This window comes from Aedes albopictus, chromosome 3 (assembly GCF_035046485.1).
Source record: "Aedes albopictus strain Foshan chromosome 3, AalbF5, whole genome shotgun sequence".
Taxonomy (NCBI): domain Eukaryota; kingdom Metazoa; phylum Arthropoda; class Insecta; order Diptera; family Culicidae; genus Aedes; species Aedes albopictus.
Window position 1 is genome coordinate 283,609,776 of NC_085138.1, and position 24,485 is coordinate 283,634,260.

Genomic DNA, 24,485 nt, shown 5'->3' on the forward strand with positions numbered 1-24,485 from the left:
TATAAATTTTACAAAGCATTCTTCCAAAGCATCTTTCATGATTTACATACTTCTGAAATTCCTCCAATTTTTTTCCAAAAAAAAATATTCTTGAATTTGAGTAGAAATTCCTCTAGGGATTCTTACTAAAATGCTTTCAGAGATTCCTTCAGAAATATTTTTAGACATTTGTTCAGAAATTTCTCCTGAGATTCCTTTAATAAAACTTTCAGCAATGCCTTCAGAAACTATTTTTCAGAAAATGTTTCAAGAGTTCCTTCAAAAATTTGAACTGGGGCTACTTTGGGAATTCTTCCAAGGATTCCACCATAAATTCCCACAGCAACTTCCAATTTATATAGAAATTCCACTAGTCACTAGTGATTTCTCCAGAAGTTTCAGAATGAGTTATGTATGATTTTTTGTAGGAATTCCTCCAGGGATTTCTTCAGAAAATCCTTCAGAGATTAACCTTTTTTATCGAGACTTTTTTAGATTTTATTCCGAAAAATCCTTCGGAAATTCTTTTAAGCATTCTTCCAAACGATCTCCCAAGGATCAACTTCAAAACATTCTCCGGGGTTTGCTTTAGAAACTGCTCCAGGTATTTTTGTGAATTTGAATTCCTATCAGAAAAAAAATCCTCTAGAGACTCTTTAAAAATGTGAGATGCATTCGGAAATTTTTGCAGGGATTCCTGTAGGAACCCCGAGGGTTCCTTCAGAAAATCTCCCATGACTTTTGTTATAAATTCGACTAATAATTTCTTTAAAAATATCCTCCAGAGATTTCTTTCTCCATTATTTTAAGAAAAAACTTTCACAGATGTTTTGATAATAGATGTTTTGATGGGCCCATATAGCCGAGGCGGTAAACGCACGGGTATTCAGCATGACCATGCTGAGGGTGACGGGTTCGATTCCCGGTCGGTCCAGGATCTTTTCGTAAAGGAAATTTCCTTGACTTCCTTGGGCATAGAGTATCTTCGTGCCTGCCACACGATATACACATGCAAAATGGTCATTGGCAGAGGAAGCTCTCAGTTAATAACTGTGGAAGTGCTCATAGAACACTAAGCTGAGAAGCAGGCTTTGTCCCAGTGAGGACGTTACGCCAAGAAGAGGAAGAGGAGGATGTTTTGATAATTCTTTCATGGACCGTGGTGAAATCCATCCTAAGATTCGTTTAAAATCTTTCACGAATTCCTGAAAAAATCTTTGGAAACTGCTCATAGATTTACTTCAAAAATTCATCCAGGAAATCTGAAAAAAAATCAGTCAGATTTTTTTTCACAGAATCTTAGTAATTCCTCTAGACTTTAGAATAGCATTTAGAAATTTTTCCAAGAACTCCTTAAGAAATTTTTGCACGGATAGCTTCAAACAATGTTGCATGGGTTCAAAAAATCTTGGATAGATTGTTACGGACATTCATCTACGTTTTTTTTTGGGATTTCTTTAATAGAGATTCCTTCAGATTTTTTTCGAAGCATTCATCTAGAAAACCTTCCTTGAAGATTCTCAAAAATATTCCATGAACTTTTTAGAATATGATTCACAGATACATTGAAAATCAGAGACTAAAAACTTCTTCAATATTTTCTCAGAAGCTTCCGAAAGAACTGTCTCCAAGGATTGCTATAGAAATTCTACAAGAGATTATTATTGCTAAGGACTTCCGAATTTATTCACATCCCTTTAGATATTGCTTTAAGACATTTCATTTCTAGAAATTGCTCCAAGGATTTCTTAAGAAGATCTTAGGAAATTCTCCAAGGATTACTTCAGACATGTTTCTACAGATTTTGCAGATCTCCACAGAGGATTGCTATGGAAGGGCTGGAAGACAGGGATTTCTTAAAAGTTGTTCCATGGATTCTTTTAGAACTTGCTCCAGCAGTTTCTTCAAGAATTGCTCAAGCGGTTACTTCAAAGATTCCTCCAGGAATTCATAGTTGGTAATGTACACGTGAAGGGACGCAGAACCTAGACTAACTAGATCTGATTCTACCAGCACTAGAAATAAACTATCACACATCTTGTCAGTAATCAGTCGGAGCATTACAATGACCTTTTTATAGAATTTGCTACAAATTTTGGAATTCAAACAGCAGGTATCTACCAAAAATATCAGGAATATAATAGAATTCTCGGTGTGGAAGTCATAAAAAATATTGAAAAAAAATTGTAAGGAAACTTTGAGGGAAAGTGAGCAGTTTGCATGCATCCGCCAAAAATGTTGTCATTGCTAAGGGATCTGTAAAAAATAGCCAGAAAATCACCCTATATATTCCCAGGGTCTCCAGTTACCCTAGTGGTTAAGGCTATGGATCGCCAATCCGGAGATGGCGGGTTCGATTCCCGTTCCGGTCGGGAAAATTTTCTCGACTCCCTGGGCATTGTGTATCATTGTACTTGCCTCACAATATACAAATTCATGCAATGGCAGGCAAAGAAAGCCCTTCAATTAATAACTGTGGAAGTGCTATAAGAACACTAAGTTGAAGAGAGGCAGGCCAAGTCCCAGCGGGGACGTCGAGCCATAAAGAAGAAGAAGATATTCCGCAAGGGATATTTAAATATAAAAAAAATGAAGTCAGAAAGGGAAGTATGAGATTACGGTAAATATATAGAACAAAGTATGTCAGTAGGTATGTTTTGGCGCTAATGAGGATGCTCCACAAAACAATTTATTGATATGAAGTGCTCCGCGTGTCAAAAAACTGAAAATCCCTGCATTACAAGCCTTCATGATACAAACTGCAAGTTTTAAATTGATTGAATATTAAAAAAAATACCATTAAAAAAATGTACAGAAAATCGAGGTAAAATGTACATAAAATCGAAGTACATAGAATCGAGGGTCTATATAATCGAGGGTCCACTAAATCGAGGTATACCTGTAAACGTTCAAAGTTTCATTCGATTCGGTTCACTGGTTTCGGAGATATGACAGTCCAAAAATGATTGTCAAAAAAATAGTGTTTTACGAGAACGGTTCTAGCGCCGCGAAAGATTAACCAATCGTGCCCAAATTTGTACCAGTGATGCACATATAATAGGTTGATGATCAGTCAAAATTTGAGAATTTTTGATGCACTCTATTAAAAGTTACAGAATGTTGAATATTTTTGAGAGAGTAAAAAAGTTGCATATCCCAAACATTTTGGCCACTCCCTGTATGGACATCAGATTTCTAAGCGGAGAAACAGATCAGATCTCATGTCAGAACTCTTACATTTTTTTTCACATCTCACAGGAATTTAGTTAAAAATAAAGCCTGCAAGTCTACCGGAAATTTTCCCAGTTTCCTAGTTGTACATTTTTTTGAAAGTGAAAATTTATTCTATTCCGATAATTTTTGTTTATCTCCTGTATTGTTTGGGTTGACAAAGAGAACTAACTAACATTTAATTCTGTTTAATTTGAGTTCATTGAAAATCGTTAGCGAAACCAGCCATGGGAAAGACCCCGAGTAGAGGTGAATGGCAAACCAAAAACAAAATAATAACAAATTTTATTATCACAACTTATTTTGACATTCATGAGTTCTTCATGAAGGACATAGAATAACATGTCAATAGCAAAATATGATATCATATCAAAATATGCCATTTGCTTGCCATTTAGTAAATGATTTAGAATTTAGTAGAATAACTAGTGAATGTCTGATCTTGCTATCATAACTAATTTTGCAATTGAAGAAATATTGTCAAAGTGCCGTTTTGGCACTTATTATTAAAATAATGACAAAACTTGAAATTTGATTATTTTAATGAATATATTTGACATTTGTTTGCAATTACTTCCCATCCGAAAACTTGCAACAAATAAAAAAAATTACACTTGTTTGGTTTGCAAAGAGAATAACTAATTGTGTTATTGTTCTGTTCTCAATAATTCAAGAATGGTATATTTTGCAATTCCCAACCTTAATTTTTTTTTTGTTCTTGGTTTGACATTCTTTAGTTATTTCATCGAACAATGTCAGTTATTATTTTTGCCCTTTTGTCACTTATTTCAAACAAACCAATAGTAAATTTTGCCATTCAGTAATTCTGTTTTAATGGCAAAACTTGCCATTATTTTGCAATTCTCTTATACCCGGGAGGTTACAAAGAAAAACTCACCTTGCACTCCTTGGAATTGGTCTGCCAGACGCGAACCGAGTGGTCGTTTGAGCAGGATGCCATCAGCGAACCATCGACGTTGACCCGCACCATCCGGACCCATTCCCGGTGACCGGTGAACGTTTTGACGCAGTACCCGGTGGCCACTTCCCACATTTTGATGGTTTTGTCCCGCGACGCCGACAGCAGGTAATCACCGGCAGGAACGAACGACACGGACGATACGTTGTGATCGTGACCGTGCATCGTTTTGACGCACTCGAACGTCTGCTGGAAGTCCCACAGCTTGATCGACAGGTCCGAACTGCAGGAGGCTGTTGGGAAGTGGGAAATGAGGCATAAATGCGAGTGAAATGATGAAAAAGAATCAAACATTACTACTTACCTAACACTTTTCCTTGTGAGTCAAATGCAAGATCCTGAACGGAGTCGGTGTGCCCCTTGAGTGTCCGTTCGTATTCTCCCGTTTCAAAGTCCCAGATTTTGATCGTGGCATCCTCGGACGCCGAAGCCATCATACTGAACACGGGATGAAACACCACCCGGGTGACTGTGGCTCGGTGACCCGTTAGGGCAAACTTTTCCGGAGGCCTCGGTATCCAATCGGTGGGTGTGCGTTTGGCTTTTGTCGGGGCACCCTCGATGGCTTCTTTTTCGGCCTCGGACAGCTTTGCCTCCAGTTCCATCACTTTCTTCTGTAGCCGTATCACTGAGGTCCACTTCTTTTCCAGCAGTCCACCGTACTTCCGCTCGATTTCGTTGGGCATATCTGCCTCTTTTCTGAAAGCCTCCAAAGCGTCTGTGTATCCATTGCTTCCCAGATAGTCGGCAATCGCTTGGTTACTGTAGAAGATAGAAGGAAAGAAAAAGAATGGTTTAAATATACAAGTTTTGTAAAAAAAATAGTTTCAACAGGTTTGAAGAGGGTCGAATGATATATTACACTTTTGCAGATTTTTTCTTCCGTAGGCTCTAAACGGAAAGAGGTTGAATTTGTATGTCGCCCGGTAAACCAGGCCATTTAGAATTACTGACGCTGTTGTGATGTTTTAACGACTCTGTAATTAAGATTCTTTCAGCTTGCTCTTAATCACTAAACCGGAGTGAACGAACATTCACGCCGCAAACGCACAAACCATAGCTACATATGTATCTGTCATAACACATGTCCATTCATATCGCCATCGTGTCGAACAACCGCGGAGGACAATACGGGCAGCATTGGCTCCATCCATGTGCAATAAACCTTAACCATAACCTTGCCCGAGAACTACAGGCACTACCGCGTCGCGCGTCAACCGTGCGAATTGAAGTGAATCGACTGAATGGGAAAAATTTGCTCCAACTCGGAAGCAGATTTTTCATGTTCCCACTCCGCCAGCGCCAGTGCGGTGAGAAACTATGAGACTATTTTGGCATGCTTGTTTTCAACAAAATGCAGCAGTATGAACAATTGGACACCAATCTCCAAAAGTCAAATTTGGGCGGTAGAAACCGTCGCGAAGGTTGACACCGAGTTGCTGCACCAACCTGGCAAAGTTAGCACGAGATCAATTAACTCGTTCTGATTAGCGTTAATTTCAAACCGTGCAACGCTTTTATGCATGCACGGTGGTGCAACACGAGCTAACGGAGTTTTGTAATCGTTTATCACCGACGCCAAAACCGGTGATACCGTTCGTTGATCGTATCACGAGCGAGCTCCTTGGAGGTTGTATGATCAAGAAGGTAGTCAAAGCCTTTTTAATTAGTGAATGTCCGATAGAAGTTGTTATTATTAGTGATCTTGACCATCTGCATCGACGCCTTTATGAAGAGTTTGTTCCTCAAATGATGTGGCTCCCATGTGCTTTCTCCACAATTTTCGACTTTCAAACATAGGCGCCAACTTGTGATGTAGATGGGTTTTCACGTGAATATGACAAAATAAGATGAGAAATCAGGGTGTCTACTCATAACTCAGAAAAAAGTTCCCTTAGTATTCGGTGTTCCAGGGGTAAATTTTGGAAGTATAATTTGAAAATTAGTCATCTTTTCACATACACTTTTCAAAAACTCTACAAAAAAATCTTCAAAATAAAAGCAAACATCTTTTGAGATTTTTGAGAGTAGTTCCTGTTATTTCTGTCAGAGTTCTACATGAGTTTTCCACACGGGGTATCGACTGGAGTACCTTCCTATATGTCTTCCAAAGATTCTCCCGATATGCTTACAGAGTTTCCAAGATTTATTCAAAGTAATTTGGGAATTTCTCTTAGTGATTTTTCGCGATAGCTTTCCACAGTTTCTCTCGGGATTTTTATGAAATTCTTGCAGATGTTCCACAGATTTCCCTCAAAAAATATGTCCGAGGTTTCTATTGGATTTCCTCACGGAATTTTTGATATTAATATTTCCTCTCCAGATTATGTACTCTTACATTTTTTTCCAAGATATCCCATTTTTCTCAGGATTTTTTTCCTAGGTTCCTGTCGAGATTTCTCTAATAAATCTTTGTGGTATTTCTCGTAAGATTTCACATTCTTTCAGATATTTGTCAAGGAATTTTGTAATTTATCTTAGCAGACATTCCTGAGAAAAACTCATGGAACAATTCCTGAATGAACTCTGGGAGCAATTATTAATTAAAGAAACCCCAAATCTTCCAGAATCTCGGCACAATTTTTAGTAAAGATTTCGGAAAGAGCATGAGAACAATTCCGAGAAAAAATGTAAAAAAAACTCAGGATCCTTGCAAGGAATCCGGTAAATAACTACTCGGAAAAGCTTAGCTCTGAAAGAAATCACAGAAAGAACTCAATGAAAAATATCAGCAATAGTTCCTGCAGAATTTACAAAAAGCACTCTGGAAGAAATCTTATGAGAAATTCCAGAGTAAATTCAAAAAAAAAAACTCTGAGACATCCCAAGACCAACACCGGCAGGAATCTGCTGAGAGAAGTTCCGACAGAAATTCCAAGAGGAATCTCAGATGAAATTTCGAAACAAATTCCGCGAAACGTTAAGAAATATCCCAGCTGTCATTCCTTTAGAAATCCAGAAAGAAACACTAAGAAAAAGATCACGAAAATGTCTAGAAGAAATTACAGGAAGAGCTGCAAAAAAAAAATCACGAGAGGAATAGCACCAATGAAAATCCTAAGAATAACTCCTGTAACAACTCTGGGATTTTTTTTTGATAAAATCGTCTGGGAAAGTCTCACCGGAAGAAATCGCGTAAAATCTCCAAGAGGAAACCTGAGAGAAATTCTAGCAGAATTGTCGTGACAACTTCTGCGATGTATCCCGAGAGAAGTAGAAATTTCGAGATAAATCCCACGAAAATTTCTTTCAGCAAAACGCAGAAGGAACCACAAGGATACTCTGGAAGTAATACCAAGAAAATCTCTGGAAGAAATTCTGGAAGGATATTCTGCAGCATCCCCGTGAAAAACTTCAGGAGAAATCGTTCGGGATTCGGAAATCCTGGAAAATTCTCAAAGAAGAGAGTCCCGGAAAGAATTGTTAGCGTCTTGGAAAAATGCTGGAAGGAACCAGTGAAATTCAGAAGAATACCAAGAAAAAATGGCGTTGAAATTGCAGAAGGAATCTTGTGAGAAATCCTGGAAGACATTTTAGTAGGAAACGCTGACGCAATTCCTGAAAAAAAAATCATTGAAACGAAATTTCTAGATGAATTTTTACTTCCAGATTCATCCGCGTCCACATGAAATGTTCAGCACCTTATCGGAATAGTCGCACAGTGGCCGGAGGCCGGACAAAACCTCAAAATTTCATCTCAAAATTTCATTTCTTTGATATTTTTCTTTTATTATAAATACTTCAACTAAGAAAAATCCAAATTTTCAGGTCAATTGAATCAAAATTGAGTCCAGGGGAATTTTTCAAAGTTGAACAATTATGTACTGAACAATTTGTTTTTATCATCATAATTTCAAACCATAATTTCAATGTCGCAATGTGTAACATATAGCTGATATTGAAATCCATAAATTTTGTTATTGTTTTGGGATACATTTAACCTCAGCATTACAACATTTAATCTTAATCTTAGCTTACATTTGTTGTCTTTTAAGACCATTAAAAAAATGTAACTTTTACTGATTTTTTGGATTATGAATTCAGGCTACATTGATCTAGTACTTTTTAATGAAACAGTTCGGAACGATCAGGTGTGATGCATCTAACCCCAAATCTTGTCTAGTTTTTGGGGATACACGTCACTGTCTGCGCAAAACTGCGCTAAGAACGAAAAATTTACTTTTTTGAAAAAAAGTTGTAATGGAGACGCATGGTTGCGGAACAGTCGAAAATATATGAGTTTTATTTTCGAACGTAAACTTATAAAATATCTTTTACAATTTCCGTCCAGAATATAAAAGTCATTGTAGTATATTGATATGTTGCGTTATCACTTATGCAGAATGTACTGGGAAGGAGTTTTAACCTGTTTATTGTCGCACATTCGATCTCTTGAGACAGCATTACGTTGGTACTGTATTCAACAAGTACATTTTTGAGCAAATATAACAGAGTGGTTATTGAATGGTTTTGTGATAGACTGTATTTTTATCGATTATATTAGAGTAAGTAGCTATATGTAGTTAACCTTTAAATAAGTATAATAAAATAACGGATTTCTTGTACATTCAAAAACGTACCGTAATCCGGGGTCAAATTGATCACTTTGAAACAATTTTTGCGGATATCATCAGTGCCAATCCAAATATTGCCAATAGAATTACTGTAAAACCAGTACCAAGTGGATCTCCATGGAACCATGCGACAGAATTTTGTTCAACAAATTTAAACTTTAAGTTAAATAACTCCAAATATCAAAAAATTGGAAAGGTTACTTTGGGGCGAAATTGATCAGTAAACAATTAAGCATCGGTTGGAAAGGAAAATTTCCTTCTCCGCTAAATTTTGCTTTTTTAAAACTGAATAACGCATTTAAAATCTTACCACGAGTGAATTTATTACTTTAAATGCAAAATTAAATTTTGAAATTTCCCCTTAAACGCCTTAAGGTAGGCAATTTCATTTGAAATAAGTAATTTCTATCACAATAAATGACTATTTTATTATAAAATGAACTATTTTTTAACTATTTAATGTTCTGATTAGCTACATAACTTCCCAACCAAGGTTCCCCAAAAATGTTAAAACAGAAAATTTACTGGAAGTCCTATTAGCAATCGATTATTTAGTAGCAATAATTTCAGCTAAATGGGAAATGCATTGCAAATTCCAAAAACAATAAGGCAAAATTAACTTTTTCTAAAAAAACAAAGTCTACACTCATCTCTAGACATCGACGAACCAGATGACGTAAAAACTTTAAGATTATTATGACGCCTTAAAGTTCCTAGTATGGAATTACAATGAAGTACCCGAATGATCAATTTCACCCCGCTGATCAATTTGACCCCGGTTTACGGTATATACCTTTCATATGCATATTTATTATTTTATCAACTAATCATCCAAGGTTTCATTTGCTAAACTACGTTCTCGGAAATTCGACGACATTAATTTCAATAATGATTAACTCAAAAAAGCCACTGAAATGGTGACCACAGACCAACACACAGACAAACAGACGCATCACTTCGAACAAATTGCTATTTAAATAATGGTCACGAGAACATAATCGCTCAATGCCAATCAATCCGTTAATCAATGTCAATGTTTCGCAACCTCATAATTAGGTGGCGCGGCGGTAGTGAACAAACGTCAAACAGGAGCAAAAATAATGCGAGAGCCATGAGTGTACGATTTACGAACTACCGATTATTTGAACTAACTGTTGATAAGAGGATCAATGGGAAGTAAATAGCATGAGATGTCGGTTTGTCTGTGTTGTGAGCTTGTATTGTCGACTATTGTTCCACCTAGATGTGGTATGAGATATCGTCATTGTTATTTTCGCTGTGTGACAAGCGGACATGGTGAATAGAATGTAACCGAAGACGGCTAATAACAAGACAGACAGCTCCCACCCTGTCGTAGGCGACATGGTCGAAACGCCCTCAACGATTCACGGGAACATTAAAACATGATTGTGTGCGTGTACATGCATATTCGTACACGGCAGGCGCGGCATCGCACGCACACTTATTTATGATGTTGTTCCCTGAAGTCGTTCGCGGCGCTAGTGTACTTGTCGTTGCCAAAGTATATGGAGCAAGAGGGTAGATGTCTGTCTTGTTATTAGCCGTCTTCGATGTAACCCTCACTTAATGAAAAGTGTGTAGCATTTTTGCCTTGTTAACTCGCATTTTTATACAATTCTACATGCAGGGTTGTTACAACAGCGCGGATTTCGCGAATTTCGCGGATTTCGCGATTTTCGCGGATTTGGCGCGGATTTGCCCCTGGAATTCGGCCCTCGCGCGGATTTGGCGCGGAATTGGTTTTGCTGTTCCGTCATGCAAATTTTGTACATGATTTTACTCTGATTTGTATCATATTTTTTTGTGTAAGATTGCCTTCTTTTGATCTATCAACCAGCGCTTGACGAATCCCTTCGACGAACATTATTCTGTGAATCTTGTATATGAAAATACTGATTGTTAAGCCCTTTTAGTGCTTAAAAAAACTTTTATTCCCGTTGGTATGAATCCTAGAGCCTTTGGACAGTATGTTTCATAAATAATTCTATACGAAAATGATCTAGAAAGCTCTGAAGTCTGAACTAAACTAGATTAGTTACATTACATCTATGTAGTTTATTGTCGTAGCAATTATCTTCATTTTGCATAATTAGTTATAACTACATAGGTATTTAAGTAAAACATGCTAGCACTGTCTCACCTTTAAAAATGATCATCCGACACAACATATTATCTATTGGATTTAGAGGAATAAACTAAACTTCGAGCTCTACTCCGAATACTTCCTAGAAATTCTATAACAAAATCCAAGTAATCAGGTCTTCTTCATGGTGTATCCACGGAATTCCTCTATAGATCTTTTCTGATATTGTTCTTTTCTTGTTGATCTTTTTGAATGATTTTTTTTTTTGGGTTAAAGATTCAGCTTTATCTATAAAATTCTCAAGTGAATTTGTTTCGCAATGCCTGATTTTTTTCTGTAAAAAAATCCTTTAAAAATATCGAAAGAAGATTATTCTCGAAAGAGTTTCTGACACAACTGTAAGACTTTTTAGTACCAAAGTTGTGCACGCTGGCTGTAGTGTATAACAAGCGCGCACGGCATTGGAACAGAGGGGACAAATTCCCTACGCGCATGGATTGATTGATCTTTTGAAAAATGATTCTAGGAATTTCATTACAAATATTTCTCAGGAATCCATGGCTGGAGTAATCCATCCATCAGAAGCCACTAGAAGAGCTCCCGTAACAATAGATTTACCGTTGAAATTTTCAGAGTGGTACACCGCATAGTTATAACTCTATTTGTAGTAGAAATCCTTCGATCATTTTAGAACAACTGTCGTGGCACCATGAAGAAAATTTATAAAAAAAAAGCATATAAATCCCTATGAGAATTCGAGTGTAGAATTAGCATTTAAGTTAAAATACACATTTATAAAAATTAAAAAAAAACCTATGAGAATTAATAGTGAAAACTTTGGAGAAACCTCCTGGGGAATCTTAAAAGGAATTCATGGATAAATAACTGGACAAGTACCTGGAAAAGTTTTAGAAAAAAGGAATTTTAAACCAGCAAGAAATTCTTTAAAAAAATGTCTTTCAGGAATTTTCCCAGAATTTCCTCCAATGATTGCAGTAGGGATTTTTTAGTATGTTAACTGCGGAGGAAGGTATTTTTTGTTTGTACAAGCATCTCCCCATGTGTTCCTTTGAAATTTCTTCAGTATTTTCTCAAGACGCTGTCCATAAACTACGTAGTCTTATTTTTGACCATTTCAGAACCACCCTCATAGACTTTGTCCATACAAAACTTTCGAAATTAGTATGAAGCGTAGACTTTGACCAGGCCACCTCCGCTTCCCAACAGTCTGCAATAATAAATTCGTAGACGAGCCCTAACGTATTCTCCCTGGATAATACTTATCTAAAGTTTAAGTTTCTTTCTATAATGTCTCACTGGGATTCTTCAGACATTGCTGTTTTTTTTCAAATTTCTTAGAATTACCTTCACAATGTCCTACTCAAATTCATGCTCATAATTTTAAGAATTTCTCGAAAATGTTTGCATTAGGTATCGTTAATAAAAACTTCAGAAATTCTTTCCGTTTCATTCGGGTTTTTTCAAGGATTTTTAAGGAATAGTTCCATGATATTTTTTAATTTTTTTCCAATATTTTCTTTGCTAGAAATTTCTTCACAAATCTTTTGGTATATTCTCCTGAATGTCGGACTCTGGCAGATATCTTTAAGAACGCTCTGTAGATTGCTACAGCGATTTTACTAAAAAATACTGAAGGAATATTGCTGAAAAAAAAAACATGAAATAGAGTTGTGACAAAACGTCTTCAATTTGCAGAAAGCTTAGAACATTTAAGATGAACTGCGTTAATTTACGAATCAACAGTTCAACTCCCACCGGCACTCAATTAATCCATTCCAGTTGAAAGTGCCTTTCCTTTATACACTATTGTAGATTGTTCAAATTTTATGTTCAATATATACGTAATGTAGAAAAATGAAACTTTACTTCCACACTCTCGCAGATTTGGTGCGAATTTAATTTCACAATCGCGCGGATTTGGCGCGGATTCAAATTTTGCTCGCGCGGATTTGGCGCGGATTTTTTTCCACGCTTCTCGTAACAACCATGTACATGCTTCATCAAGTAAACTATGTAGATTAACATATCATCCAATCTTTTTTTTATAACATAGAGCACTAAAACTATATTCCAAAACAAATAAACATGATGCCGACTTATTTATTATGAGCTTTTTATTATTTTTATTGAAACTAAGGCTATTTTAATACTTTAAACCTACTTTTATACAAAAATAATGCAAGTTATGTAATTTTTGATGCCAGAAATAGATTCAGCACACCCAAATTATCTAGACTTGTGAATTTCAGTGCATTTGGAGAAAGTTTTAGGTTTTGTCCGGCATTTGTATGGAGCCCCGCCACTGTGAGTCGGTCAGCCAGAAATATCTCCTAGGTCTAGGAACCCTCCTTTTGTTCATCTAACATGGTTATCCAGATGCCTTCTTGATTTAGATTATTTTGCGAATATTTGTTTTGAAATGTTTTAGAAATAAACACTACATACTCGAAAACTGTTTCATTTATGTAACACCAATTAAGCAAACTCTACGGACTTTTCTTCTAAATAGACCAACTATGTAGTAGTAGGATTTGCTTCTTTTTATTCGTATTCGTATTCGTATTCCTTGAGGATTCCTGGTTTTCCCTGTTAGATAAAAGTCCCTGAGGATTCCTGGTTTTCCAAGTTTTTCCAGGTAGTAGACACCCTGGAGATCGTACGAGGAAAGACTGTCATCACCAAAATATAAACTACATGGTCAGAAAATTCACTCAATGTAGAGCTAAAGTGGGACAACTCAAAAAATGAGTAAATTTAATTTCCAGCGCTGGCCCCAGTGCGAAAATCTCATCAGTTTAAGTCGTATAATATTCTTGCTGATGTGAAGAATATTATACGACTTAAATTGGTTGGATTTTTGCACTTGAGCCAGCGCTATCGCTGGAAATGCAATTTACTTATTTTTTTTAGCTGTTCCAGTTCAGCTCAGTTTTGTGTGAATCTTACTCATTTTAGAGTAACTTTTTCTTAGCATGTAGTAATTCTTGAGGGAATGTATACGTTTTTTTTTAAATAAATTTCCTCCGCGGTTCACTTCAACCGATTTCAGGAGATTTTCCGGAAATAATTTAGGAATATCTGTAGGAATGACTAGTAGTATATAAATGGGGTCTCCAGTTAGCCTAGTCGTTAAGGCTATGGATCGCCAATCGGGAGACGGCGGGTTCGATTCCCGTTCCGGTCAAGAAAATTTTCTCGACTCCCTGGGCATAGTGTATCTTTGTACTTGCCTCACAATATACAAATTTATGCAATGGCTGGCAAAGGAAGCCCTTCAATTAGTAACTGTGGAAGTGCTCAAAGAACACTAAGTTGAAGCGAGGCAGGCCAAGTCCCAGTGGGGACGTAGAGCCATAAAGAAGAAGAAGAAGATATAAATGATTATTCTGAAGATTCCTGCCCAAACTCAAGCGCGTGCCTAAAAGTGTTTGTAAAGATATTCCTGAAACCAGATTTGTATTCTTCTCAAAAGTTTTTGCATGGTTCTTAAAAGTATGATAAGAATACATAGACAGTAATGTACCATTTATATACAGTTATGGATCACTTTGATATTTACAGTCGAAAACATATATTTGGGCAATGAAACATTGTGAGAAATTTCATTCAAATTTTGAGATTCCTTCATCAATTCAGCTAAAAATGTCTGCAGTAATTTTGTAAGAAACTCTTTCGAAAATTTTCCCTGGCATTTATTTTCGATGTTTCCACATGATTTTTTTTAAATGTCAGCCATTACACAGGAATTTTAATCCTGGAAAAGATTACAGGAATTCACTCACATGGGTTCCTAGAATAATATCAGAAGATTTGATTTTCTGGATTTTGTCGTGAATGCCTACAGAAATCCAAGAAATATTCAGTGTTAAAGATGCACTACAGTTCCTGCAGTGCTTTAACTTTTCTACTCTGTCCATGGTAGAATGATAAGCACGAGGATGATGATGTGTGATCGTTGTTCCTTTTCCAGTTCCCTGGACCCTCAATTAGGAGTTCCCGTAAGCCGATATCTAGGGAAGCAAGTACACAACTCGATGCTACAATACTACAATTCGATCGAGTCAAATAAGATATATGAGCATTGATTTGTACTTGATCAAATATTTGACCGTGTATATTAACATCTTAAGTATTGGACCATGAGCTCAGAAGAGGCTCATTTTCAAGGAGCGGATTTGGTGGAATGGTTAGATCACATGCCTATCAAGCTTATCAAGCTTATGGCCGTCCACTTAGAGCTTGCTCATAAACTACGTAGACTCTACACCATACAAATGCCAAAGTCTACGATGAGGAGGGGGTCTGAGATGACCAAAAATGAGTACGTAGTTTATGGACAGCGCCTTATGATGCGTAAGTGTGACCATTTGCGCCCCGGGCCCAGGTAACGATACCATAGTTTTTTTTTCATAAACCCCTAGAGAAATTACTAAGGTTTGAAGTTCACAGGGTTAAATATTTGACAAAATAAGACCTCATGAAACAACATCAGTTTGACACTACTGAAAATTCGATCGAGTCAAACAAGATGTTTGAGCATCGGTTTCTTTTTCGACAAATGTTACTAATGGCTTAAAAATACTCGGTGTTGGGGCCGAATTGTTGTTTTTTTTTTATCTTTGTTCAGTTGGCAATTAAAAATAGAGGTTACGTCGTGATCATAATGAATTTCAAAAGAGGAAAATAGATTTACCGGTAAAACAATCTTTCCTACCCGGTTTTCATGAAAAATATTGGGGGGATTCACTTAACAACGTAAACTGATTAAACGTTGCGATCACCAAGGCAATCTTTGATTATTTCATTCGCAAAATCATGAAACATTTCAAATAAGCAGAAAATCATGGCTTACGCAGCAATTTAATCTGTTTAGTGAGTACCCCTATTATCTATTTCAACCACTAAAACACGAAAAGAGATTTCACAAAACAAAACTTATCTTTAGAAGACCAATAGGTATACAATAGCATGATAAAGGTTAGAGTTGTATTGCTGGAAAATATAAAAACAACTTCGGAGGTTTCCCCAGGAATTGTAAAAGATATAATTATCGAAATATTAAAAAAAGGGTTCATTCTGGATGTGTTTCCAGGGAATGCTCCAGAGTTCGTTTCAAAATTCTAGATTTGTTCAACATTTTGTCCAGCGATTTGTCTAAGAAATCTTCAAGAACTTTTCCTGGAGGCACAAGAATTTCTTCAAAAATGTAACCAAAATTTCCTCCTAGAATTACTCTAGCAAACCCTGTAAGAGTTCTCAGCAAGGGAACAACGTAGAATTTATAAATATCATCAATAAATATTCTATAGATTCTACTAGACATTCCTGGTGGTTACGGTTTCCATCAGAAAACTGCAGTAAATCTGAATATTCTATTGACCACTTCTAAGATTTCTTCATTAAGGTAAAGTGTCTAGTTTTGAATTCGCAAGAATTCAAGATTAGGTGCGTTGGTTTACGGGTCCTGGAGTTTTGTGCTCTTATAAATGTCACTAGGGGTTGAAGGATTCTCTGATGTTTCACTTAGTTAATGTATCAAGGACTCATCCAATGATTTTAAGTATAATTTTAACAAGTATTTTTTGCGGGATTCCTCCAGGGATTCGACCATAAATGCATTGATAGATTCAACTAAAAATGTTTTGAGAAATATTGTCAACACTTGTATTAGGCTTTACTAAACATGTTAAAGATTTTCTTCTGTGTCTCTAGAAGTCTTACGATTTTATGTAGAAGAGCCCATACAGCCGAAGCGTTAAGCGCTATTTCACTATCGCCAGATGAGCTATACTTACTCAGGGAACCAATGAGACAACTGCTGAGGACTAACAGACATCTTCAATGTGCATGTATTTACAATCTCATAGTTTTAGGTGAGAATGGCGCCCGCCACGTCTGAGGGCCCGCCCATAAATTACGAAGATTCTAAGTGGGGATGGAGTGGACTAATAATATTACGTACACCGTCTACGACCAGAAGTTGCACAGACTAAACGATCACTAACATTAATCAACGGATAACATTCGAAACAGCCAGAGGAAATTTTTTCGTTCGACGAAAAGTTTTTCCCGGTTGGAGCGGAATCGAACCCTCAATCTGTGGCACTCATAATGCACTTAAACGACCGACGCTGCTTGCCGCACGGCCATGAAGCTCACCTGTGTTGAGGTTACTGTGAAGATACAACTATTTATTTCCAAAAAGTAGACCACGAGAAAAACTCCTGCATTACCTCATTGCAACTCTGTTCGATTTTTTGAACTATATAGGCAAAAAGATCTATGTAGATGGATTACTAAGCATTGATAATTAATATTTTATATCGTACGCCCTTTGGCCGACAGTCGTGTTCTACAATTTACACCTTCCGAAGGGTACACACCGAAACAACTTATACTTGCCCCAGGTCATATGCGCAAGAACGCGAACACCGCCAACCAACTAACCGCACCTGGTTTGTAAGCACGCCGGTACTCATATTTTGCATCGCCTCGAACCCAAATCTGGTGATCGCTGCCTATACCCAGGCACTTCCAGAGCTGCGCTGTTGATCGATAATCGAAGGCGATCATCGATGCTGTAATTTGCGGTCGTTACCATCATCGCGTGGCTTTTTATTGGATGCGAATATAATGTGAATATGAGCTGAACAGCTACGCGAGAAAACATGCCGCCGATCCGCAACAGAAGGCAACCGGGCCTGTTTCGGTATTTTATGCTTTCGTTTTGCACTTTTGCGCACTTGTCTTTCTTTTTATGCAACCTTTTGATTTCCTCGTCGTACCTATCAACAAAAGCATTCGCGCTCGGTTTGAGTTTTTGGATTGTTTCTGGACGACATACGAATGGACGGAGGCTGCGAATGGACTACCTTGCCGAGGGTCGTTCGGACTACCGTGAATCATAAACAAAACCGCAGCAAGGGATTTCCGGCTGGCAGTCTTTTTTCGCCAAGGTCGTCTCCGCGCTGTTTTGATTCAGACTGACGACGATGAGAACGATGAGACCAAATTATGCAATGAAAGTGTCCTTTAAAAGTTCACTGCTTCGCCCCATTGGAATGGGTGCTTCGTATGGAAGAATGATGGTCGACTTTTGAGTGGATGTTTCTACGTCATTAGTTTTAATTGCTTTTCAAAGGCTTGAACTGTGACGGATTCAAATTTATCTCTAAGCTCACTAAACGACAAACTGAGTCTCGGTTGTTGGTAGTTTATTTCCCCTTCGATAGGTACGCCCCTGGATCGGAACTAATTTCCTGTGCTTGGCTATGACAGTAGCTAGTGCAAAATATATAAACTATTAACTCGAGGTAATGGCCACCTTGCTGGTGATTGAAGCCGTGGCACCTGCAAAGAACTAGGGTCAATGTGAAGCTTAGTCCATCATTAAGAAGTGTTTTCGTTTTCTGTGCATAATCAATATCAGCAGTGGAATTTTTTCAAAGAACCCTCCACATTGAACACATTTAAATATAAATATATTTTGAAATATAAGAATATGAAACATCTTACTAAATAAACAGGGTGTTAGGTTCGTGAGTGCTAACTTTTTAAAGGGTGATAGAGGACCATAAATGGTGAAAAAAATTGTTCTACGCATATGGTCAAATCTCAACCGTTACGTAGTTATTGCACTTTCCATGTTTTTTATTATTATTGAATTTTCTATCAAATGGCATCTTTGAATCGATTGGATTAATTAGATAATTAAGTTTTCTAGAGCAAATAGCTTAAAAGTAGTTTTTTTTATTTTTGCTAGGTTTCTAGCTGCACTCTGAATAGAGTTGAAACCTCTACACTAGACCCGAAGATAGAAAAGAGTACGGAATCTTTCAGTAGCAGTTTACCAGCCGTGCACGGAATATGATATCCATTAAGACACTGTTGCAAACTGACTCAGAAAGTTACGGTAGAAGATTGGAAAGTTTTCAATTGGTCAGTCAATCAGGATTTACCTATGTAGTTTTATGGTCACACAGTTTGTATTTGTCTTCTTGTTTGGTTTTGTGGTAAGGTTCAATATGTTTTCCTCCTCGTTAAGTCAGTTGTAGTATGTTTTTTTTTTTATCGAATCAGTCGAACCTCGTATGTTAAAATATTTATAGTCGATCCTGTGCTAAATTGTTTTCTTGATTTCGCTAATCGTTTTCTTCTTCTCTGTGTTTATTTCTTGTGTCCTTTACTTGTCATCGGTCCAAAAACCCACATAAACATGTAACTGAATTTCTGATATTTTTTCTGTTGGTGTCATAATACTATCTAAGATAAACAAAAATACGCCAAGTTGGTCAGCCAAATTTTAGAATAATAGTTAACTATTATGTATTCTTCCTCCTACAAATACTATGAAAAATATTCAAATTCGTTCAATTGTCCTATCGGTCCTACCTCGATAAACTATGTAATTTTTCAAGTGTGGCCTAGAAATGTCAACCTAGTCATACACAAGTAACTTTGTTCAGCTGATAAAAAGCAGTCAGTTTTTTGGCCGAAAATGTCACGTCGAACGCATTGACGTCAATAATGCGTTTAAGTGTTCGCACGTTAGCTTCGAATCTATCAGCTTAATTAAGTACTGCAAATCTCCTTCCCTTTATTAATTCTTCGGTTGATTTTAATTGCTTTATTTAAAGAAAACATGACCAAGAAACATTGTAAAAATTCGAAAAAGCGTGACTATGACATTAATAAATTACTAATCAAAATCAACCGAGACACGTGGGAAAGAAAGCCCAAACAACATTTTGAAGTCAAATGACTGTAAAGGGTTAAAGAAACCTGTCACAAATCCTATAATTACTTTCATTAGGATTTGTAACGATCACCAAACCCTTCTCAAATCCAACCGACTTGGACATATTGCTTGGGAATAGACTCTAATGAGCCCCGGCGGTTCCTCCGTGTTTATCGAGCATGTCTGATGCATATGGTCAGTCATACTCTATCTGCAGCAGCCGGTTCGTGATGAACCGTTGGAGGCATTAAAGTGTTTAAAAGGTGATATGTTTCACTAAAGAACACTACATTACAAAAATCAAAACAAAATGAAACTCCTTCACTTTAATACCGTCAACCCCTGCGAACTTGGCCAGGGAGAGCAAATAGCTCAAAAGTAGTGTGTTTTAATTTGTTTTTGTCAAATATCTTAGAAAAAAAGCGTAATACATTAAAATTGCCAAATGTTGTGGCCCCTGTTCCACTCTACAATTCGTTGTTTGACATCAAACTTCTATCTCTTATCGTTTTCTTGCAATTTTGATTTCAACATCGTATTTCAGAGCTTTCTGAGCGAGACAGGACAAGCCTTGTCAGCAATGTTACGGTAGACGGGGATACTATCGAGGTGGTAGAAGAATTCGTCTACCTCGGTTCCTTACTGACGGCTGACAACAACGTGAGCCGTGAAATACGAAGGCGCATCATCAGTGGAAGTCGTGCCTACTACGGGCTCCAGAAGAAACTGCAGTCAAAAAAGATTCACCCCGCACCAAATGTACAATGTGCAAGACGCTAATAAGACCGGTGGTTGTCTACGGGCACGAGACATGAACGACGCTCGAGGAGGATTGGCCGTTCATAAACCACGTAAACTTTTTGGGGGGAGGGGGGGGGTCTGGCCAAAGTCTACGCCCCATACAAATTTTAAATTTTTTGTATGGACTAAAGTCTACGAGGGGGAGGGGGGTAGTCTGAGATGGTCAAATTTTGGTCCACGTGGTTTATGAACAGCTCCCTACAAGCACCCTACTTTGGCCCAATGACACCCCAAACGACGATACTCCGGTTTTATATTTTTATCAGAAAATTCAGAAATTTCTGATATTTGGTGTAACATATCAAAACTATAGACACTATAGATTCCATAGACTCGCGGAGACGAAGACAACTGTAGCCAAACGAACTGTCAGTTCGTGTAGCCAAACGAGCATGACGTCACGATTTCAATAGCGACAATGGATTGCGTGACGTCATATTCACTCGGTACACTCTAAATTTACGGCAAAACACACTAAAATCGTATTGATCAACCATGTCTCCGCGAGTCTATGGAATCTATAGTGTCTATAATCAAAACATCATGGTGTATGTTTTTTAGTTTTTGAGATATGGTTTTTAGAATGTAGTGTCATATTTATCAATACTACTACTTTATTAACTGTGCCTTATATTGCATTTTTGAGTAATTTCTGTTGTTTTTGGAATCCATAGTTTTATAAGGATTAAAAATATTATCAAATTTAGAAAGAAAGGATTTGCATAGGAAAATTTGGCCTTTTTTTTAAATACCGTATCTCAAAAACTAAAAAAAAACATACATCTCTGTTTTTTTACATGCTACGCCAAATTTCCTAAATTTTCTGATAAAAATATGAAACCAAGGTACCCCTTTGGTCTCAAGACCATGAAAACGTGAAAAAAATAAAATAATTTTACATTTTTTGGACCTGAACAAAATTTGGCCTCAAACAACGTATTTTGAGCATGAGCATGAACATTGGTGACCCTACACTTCGAAGTTGCTACTTCGGGATTTACCAGAGCTAGCGGAATTGCACAGAGAACCAACAGACGATGCTTGGGATTAGCACAACATCCTTAATGTACACGATCCGAATCATCCAACTTTATTACCAATCAACGTATTTTCCTTAAAACTTCAATACAAAAGCTTAAAAAAGAGGCTTAAAATCGGTCAACTGGTTCAAAAGTTATGATTTTTTGGAAAATTTTAGTTTAAAAAAACCATGATTTTTATGACCACCCTATCTAAAAATTGTTGAAATAAAAAAATACGGGTCTAATTACTTTCTATGAACTACAAACCCACCAAGTTTCACGACAATCGGAGTTGCACTATATCGTTTTTTCTATGGTATAGCTGTATGTGAAGATGGGTAAATTACACTAGTTTACAGCATTTTTGAAATCGGTAAACTGATGATCATTCTAAGTGTAGAATCATGCCCTGAGTTCGAAAAAGTGAAGGAAAAAATTACAATAGAGCGGATTTTTTTTTTCGACCATCCATACAAGGCTGACGATTTCAAATTACTTTTTGTTCTATTTTTCAGCAAAGTTGCGCGCTTCAGACACCTCATTCTCCACAACAAATGTACCGATTGAGCTGATTTTTTTACTGTAACTCGCTTATATAATATATTTTAGCAATACGTTGAGAAAAAAGTTGTATGTTGTTTTCTGTTTATATTGAAAAAAAAAACAACAAATCTTTGAATTTTTTGAAAATTATGCTAAAATTTAAGGAAATTGTCCCATATTCCTTCCGTGACGAACCAGCACAATTGTGCTGTTGAGCAATTACAGTTTTGCATATTTTTCCATCTGTTTAGTCTTTGTTTCATGTTATATAAACTGTGTTAATAATTGAATAATTATGTATATTTGTTTGTGTGCAAACGAACTTTTGTTTACGTTTCACGTGAGATTTGTCACAACAAATTAAACAAAAAGTGGAGAAAATCGATTAAACATGAAAAAGTTTTATCTGTCGCATATTTATCGGAATCTACAGAATAATGACCACGTGGTTAATGGACAGCCCCATATGTGTATTTTGATGAATTTCGTTTTCAGCCACCGGAAATGATATTTCACGGCTGCGAATTAAGCGCGAAGAAATAGTAGCTCTCCTGCCTCCACCACGTCTACCAAGCAAAGGCATTGCAGTGGTTAACGAATCGCCTCGGACTTTGATGCACAGGCTAATAAAGTTGTAAAGGCTATTAATGATTTCAAAAATATAAAAATGTCATTTGAACGATTCTCAGGGTATGCTATTGTAAGCTTAAACCAACCATCCGATGCAGCTAGTTACACCCTCAAGTTGAGGGTCAAGTTAAGCATAAACAAGCTTGAATCAACCATGAGCTAACTTAGCTGTCAAATCATCAACCATGAATATTGTTAATGTAAGCATAATATGTTTGAATGAACCAATTTTTTTGCACTAATCAAATCTTGAATTCTGGTTAGTTCAAGCATTAATTAGTCTTTAACCTGCCCAGCAAAGATACGATAGTAAGTGATGTTCCATAGGATGCTAAAGTGGAGGCGATATACGTATACTTTACACGCGGGTGAATATAAGCATGTACGCATGGCCTTCACTTTCGCATCATATGCAACATCATACACTAAGGTCTTTTTTTACACGGGTAGTTTTTCTGCTTCAACTCGGTCAATTTTGAATCTACCTATCTGATTTTCCGTACACAGGTAGTACTAACCGTGTCTACCTGTGTACAAATTTTCATGTGAATTGGTCCAAAATTGACCGAGTTAAAGCAGAAAAACTACCCGTGTAAAAAAAGACCTTAGTGTATGTACGTTTAGCTATTCCATATTATTTTTATGAGTAAATATTTAATTGTAGGACCGGAGCTATGCATGGAAACAATCAGAATTCAGCTGAAATTGTATCTTTTTATGTAAACTACGTGTGCCTTTAAAAAATAGTTTTAACATGCATACACACTAAACCCTTTCAGCAATATTTTGCTGAATCTTGCCGAGCTGAAGAGTCCAGCAATTTTTTTTGCAGAATTTTCAGCAAAGTTTGCTGAATTTCAGCAAAACGTTACTGATGATCAGCAGAGTTTACTGAACAAATCAGCAAATTTTGCTTAATTTCAGTAATTTTTTTGCTGAATCCTTTAGCTCTGCAAAATTCAGCAAATTTTGCTGAAACCTTGAATCGATTTTTGGTGTGTACATTCAGCATTAAATTCAGTCCAACAAAAAAAAATTGAAGTCCCCGATTTTATGTTAATGGCGGCTTGGTTTAAGCAAGAATTACCCAATGATAGTTTTCATAGCATTATATATATTTTTAGAATGATTTCGCTTGGAATGATTAAAACCGGTACACATGCCCTATCATTCAAAACCGAATGCTGGTATGTCAAACGTCCATTATGCCAAAAACATAAGAATTCTGTGACCATTTTATAATAGCTAAATTATATTTTTAGGCACGTTAACAAAAATTTAACAGAAAATTATCACTTTCATGACTCTGTATCGATTATTGTAGTTATAACATAACTGAACACTATCTGTTCACAGCATAAACAAGGCAATGAATCAGCCACTGCGGTACCATCAAACGGCATTCCTTTTAATCAATCAGCCACTTCACTACGTTGTCTTACGTAAGCAACTATTTCAATTCAATTATCCAGCAAAATATTCAAAGCAAAGTCCAAATTATTCCCATTAAGTGCAAAATTATCTCACCGTTTTATCTGCAGTACTTGACCTTATTAACTTTTTCCACCTTCTTCCTACATAACACCGGGGCTGGTGCCAAGTCAATATTTACCATGGTCGACCATAAGAAGTAATCCAATTTCTACTCGCCCCCACCTGTCCCCAGCATACCCACCTGGCTACAATCCGAGGATCGGACGGAGAAAAACGGTGGTTACTTCTAGTAGGTGACCTTTAAAATTGGCATCTAACTCTAACAACTGAGTGTTTACACGTTCGCTTTCGGTTTCAATGTTTTCAACTAGCACCGTTTACCCAGATCGGGTTCCTATTCAGGTGTGCGCGGGTTGAGCCGCGAAAAAAC

The 24,485-nt window shown here is 36.9% G+C and overlaps 1 protein-coding gene across 2 annotated transcripts in view; it reads right to left on the reverse strand.

The window, feature by feature from the left end:
- The window catches only part of LOC109405798 (lissencephaly-1 homolog), a 244,991-nt gene that overhangs the window by 19,463 nt on the left and 201,043 nt on the right, over positions 1–24,485 (reverse strand). For both annotated transcript variants that reach the window (XM_019678855.3, XM_029857581.2), the window contains exons 3-4: positions 4,494–4,951; positions 4,109–4,422 (exon numbers count right to left, since the gene is read on the reverse strand). In XM_019678855.3, the coding sequence (XP_019534400.1) occupies positions 4,109–4,422; positions 4,494–4,951 (772 nt within the window). The remainder of the gene's footprint in view (positions 1–4,108; positions 4,423–4,493; positions 4,952–24,485) is intronic.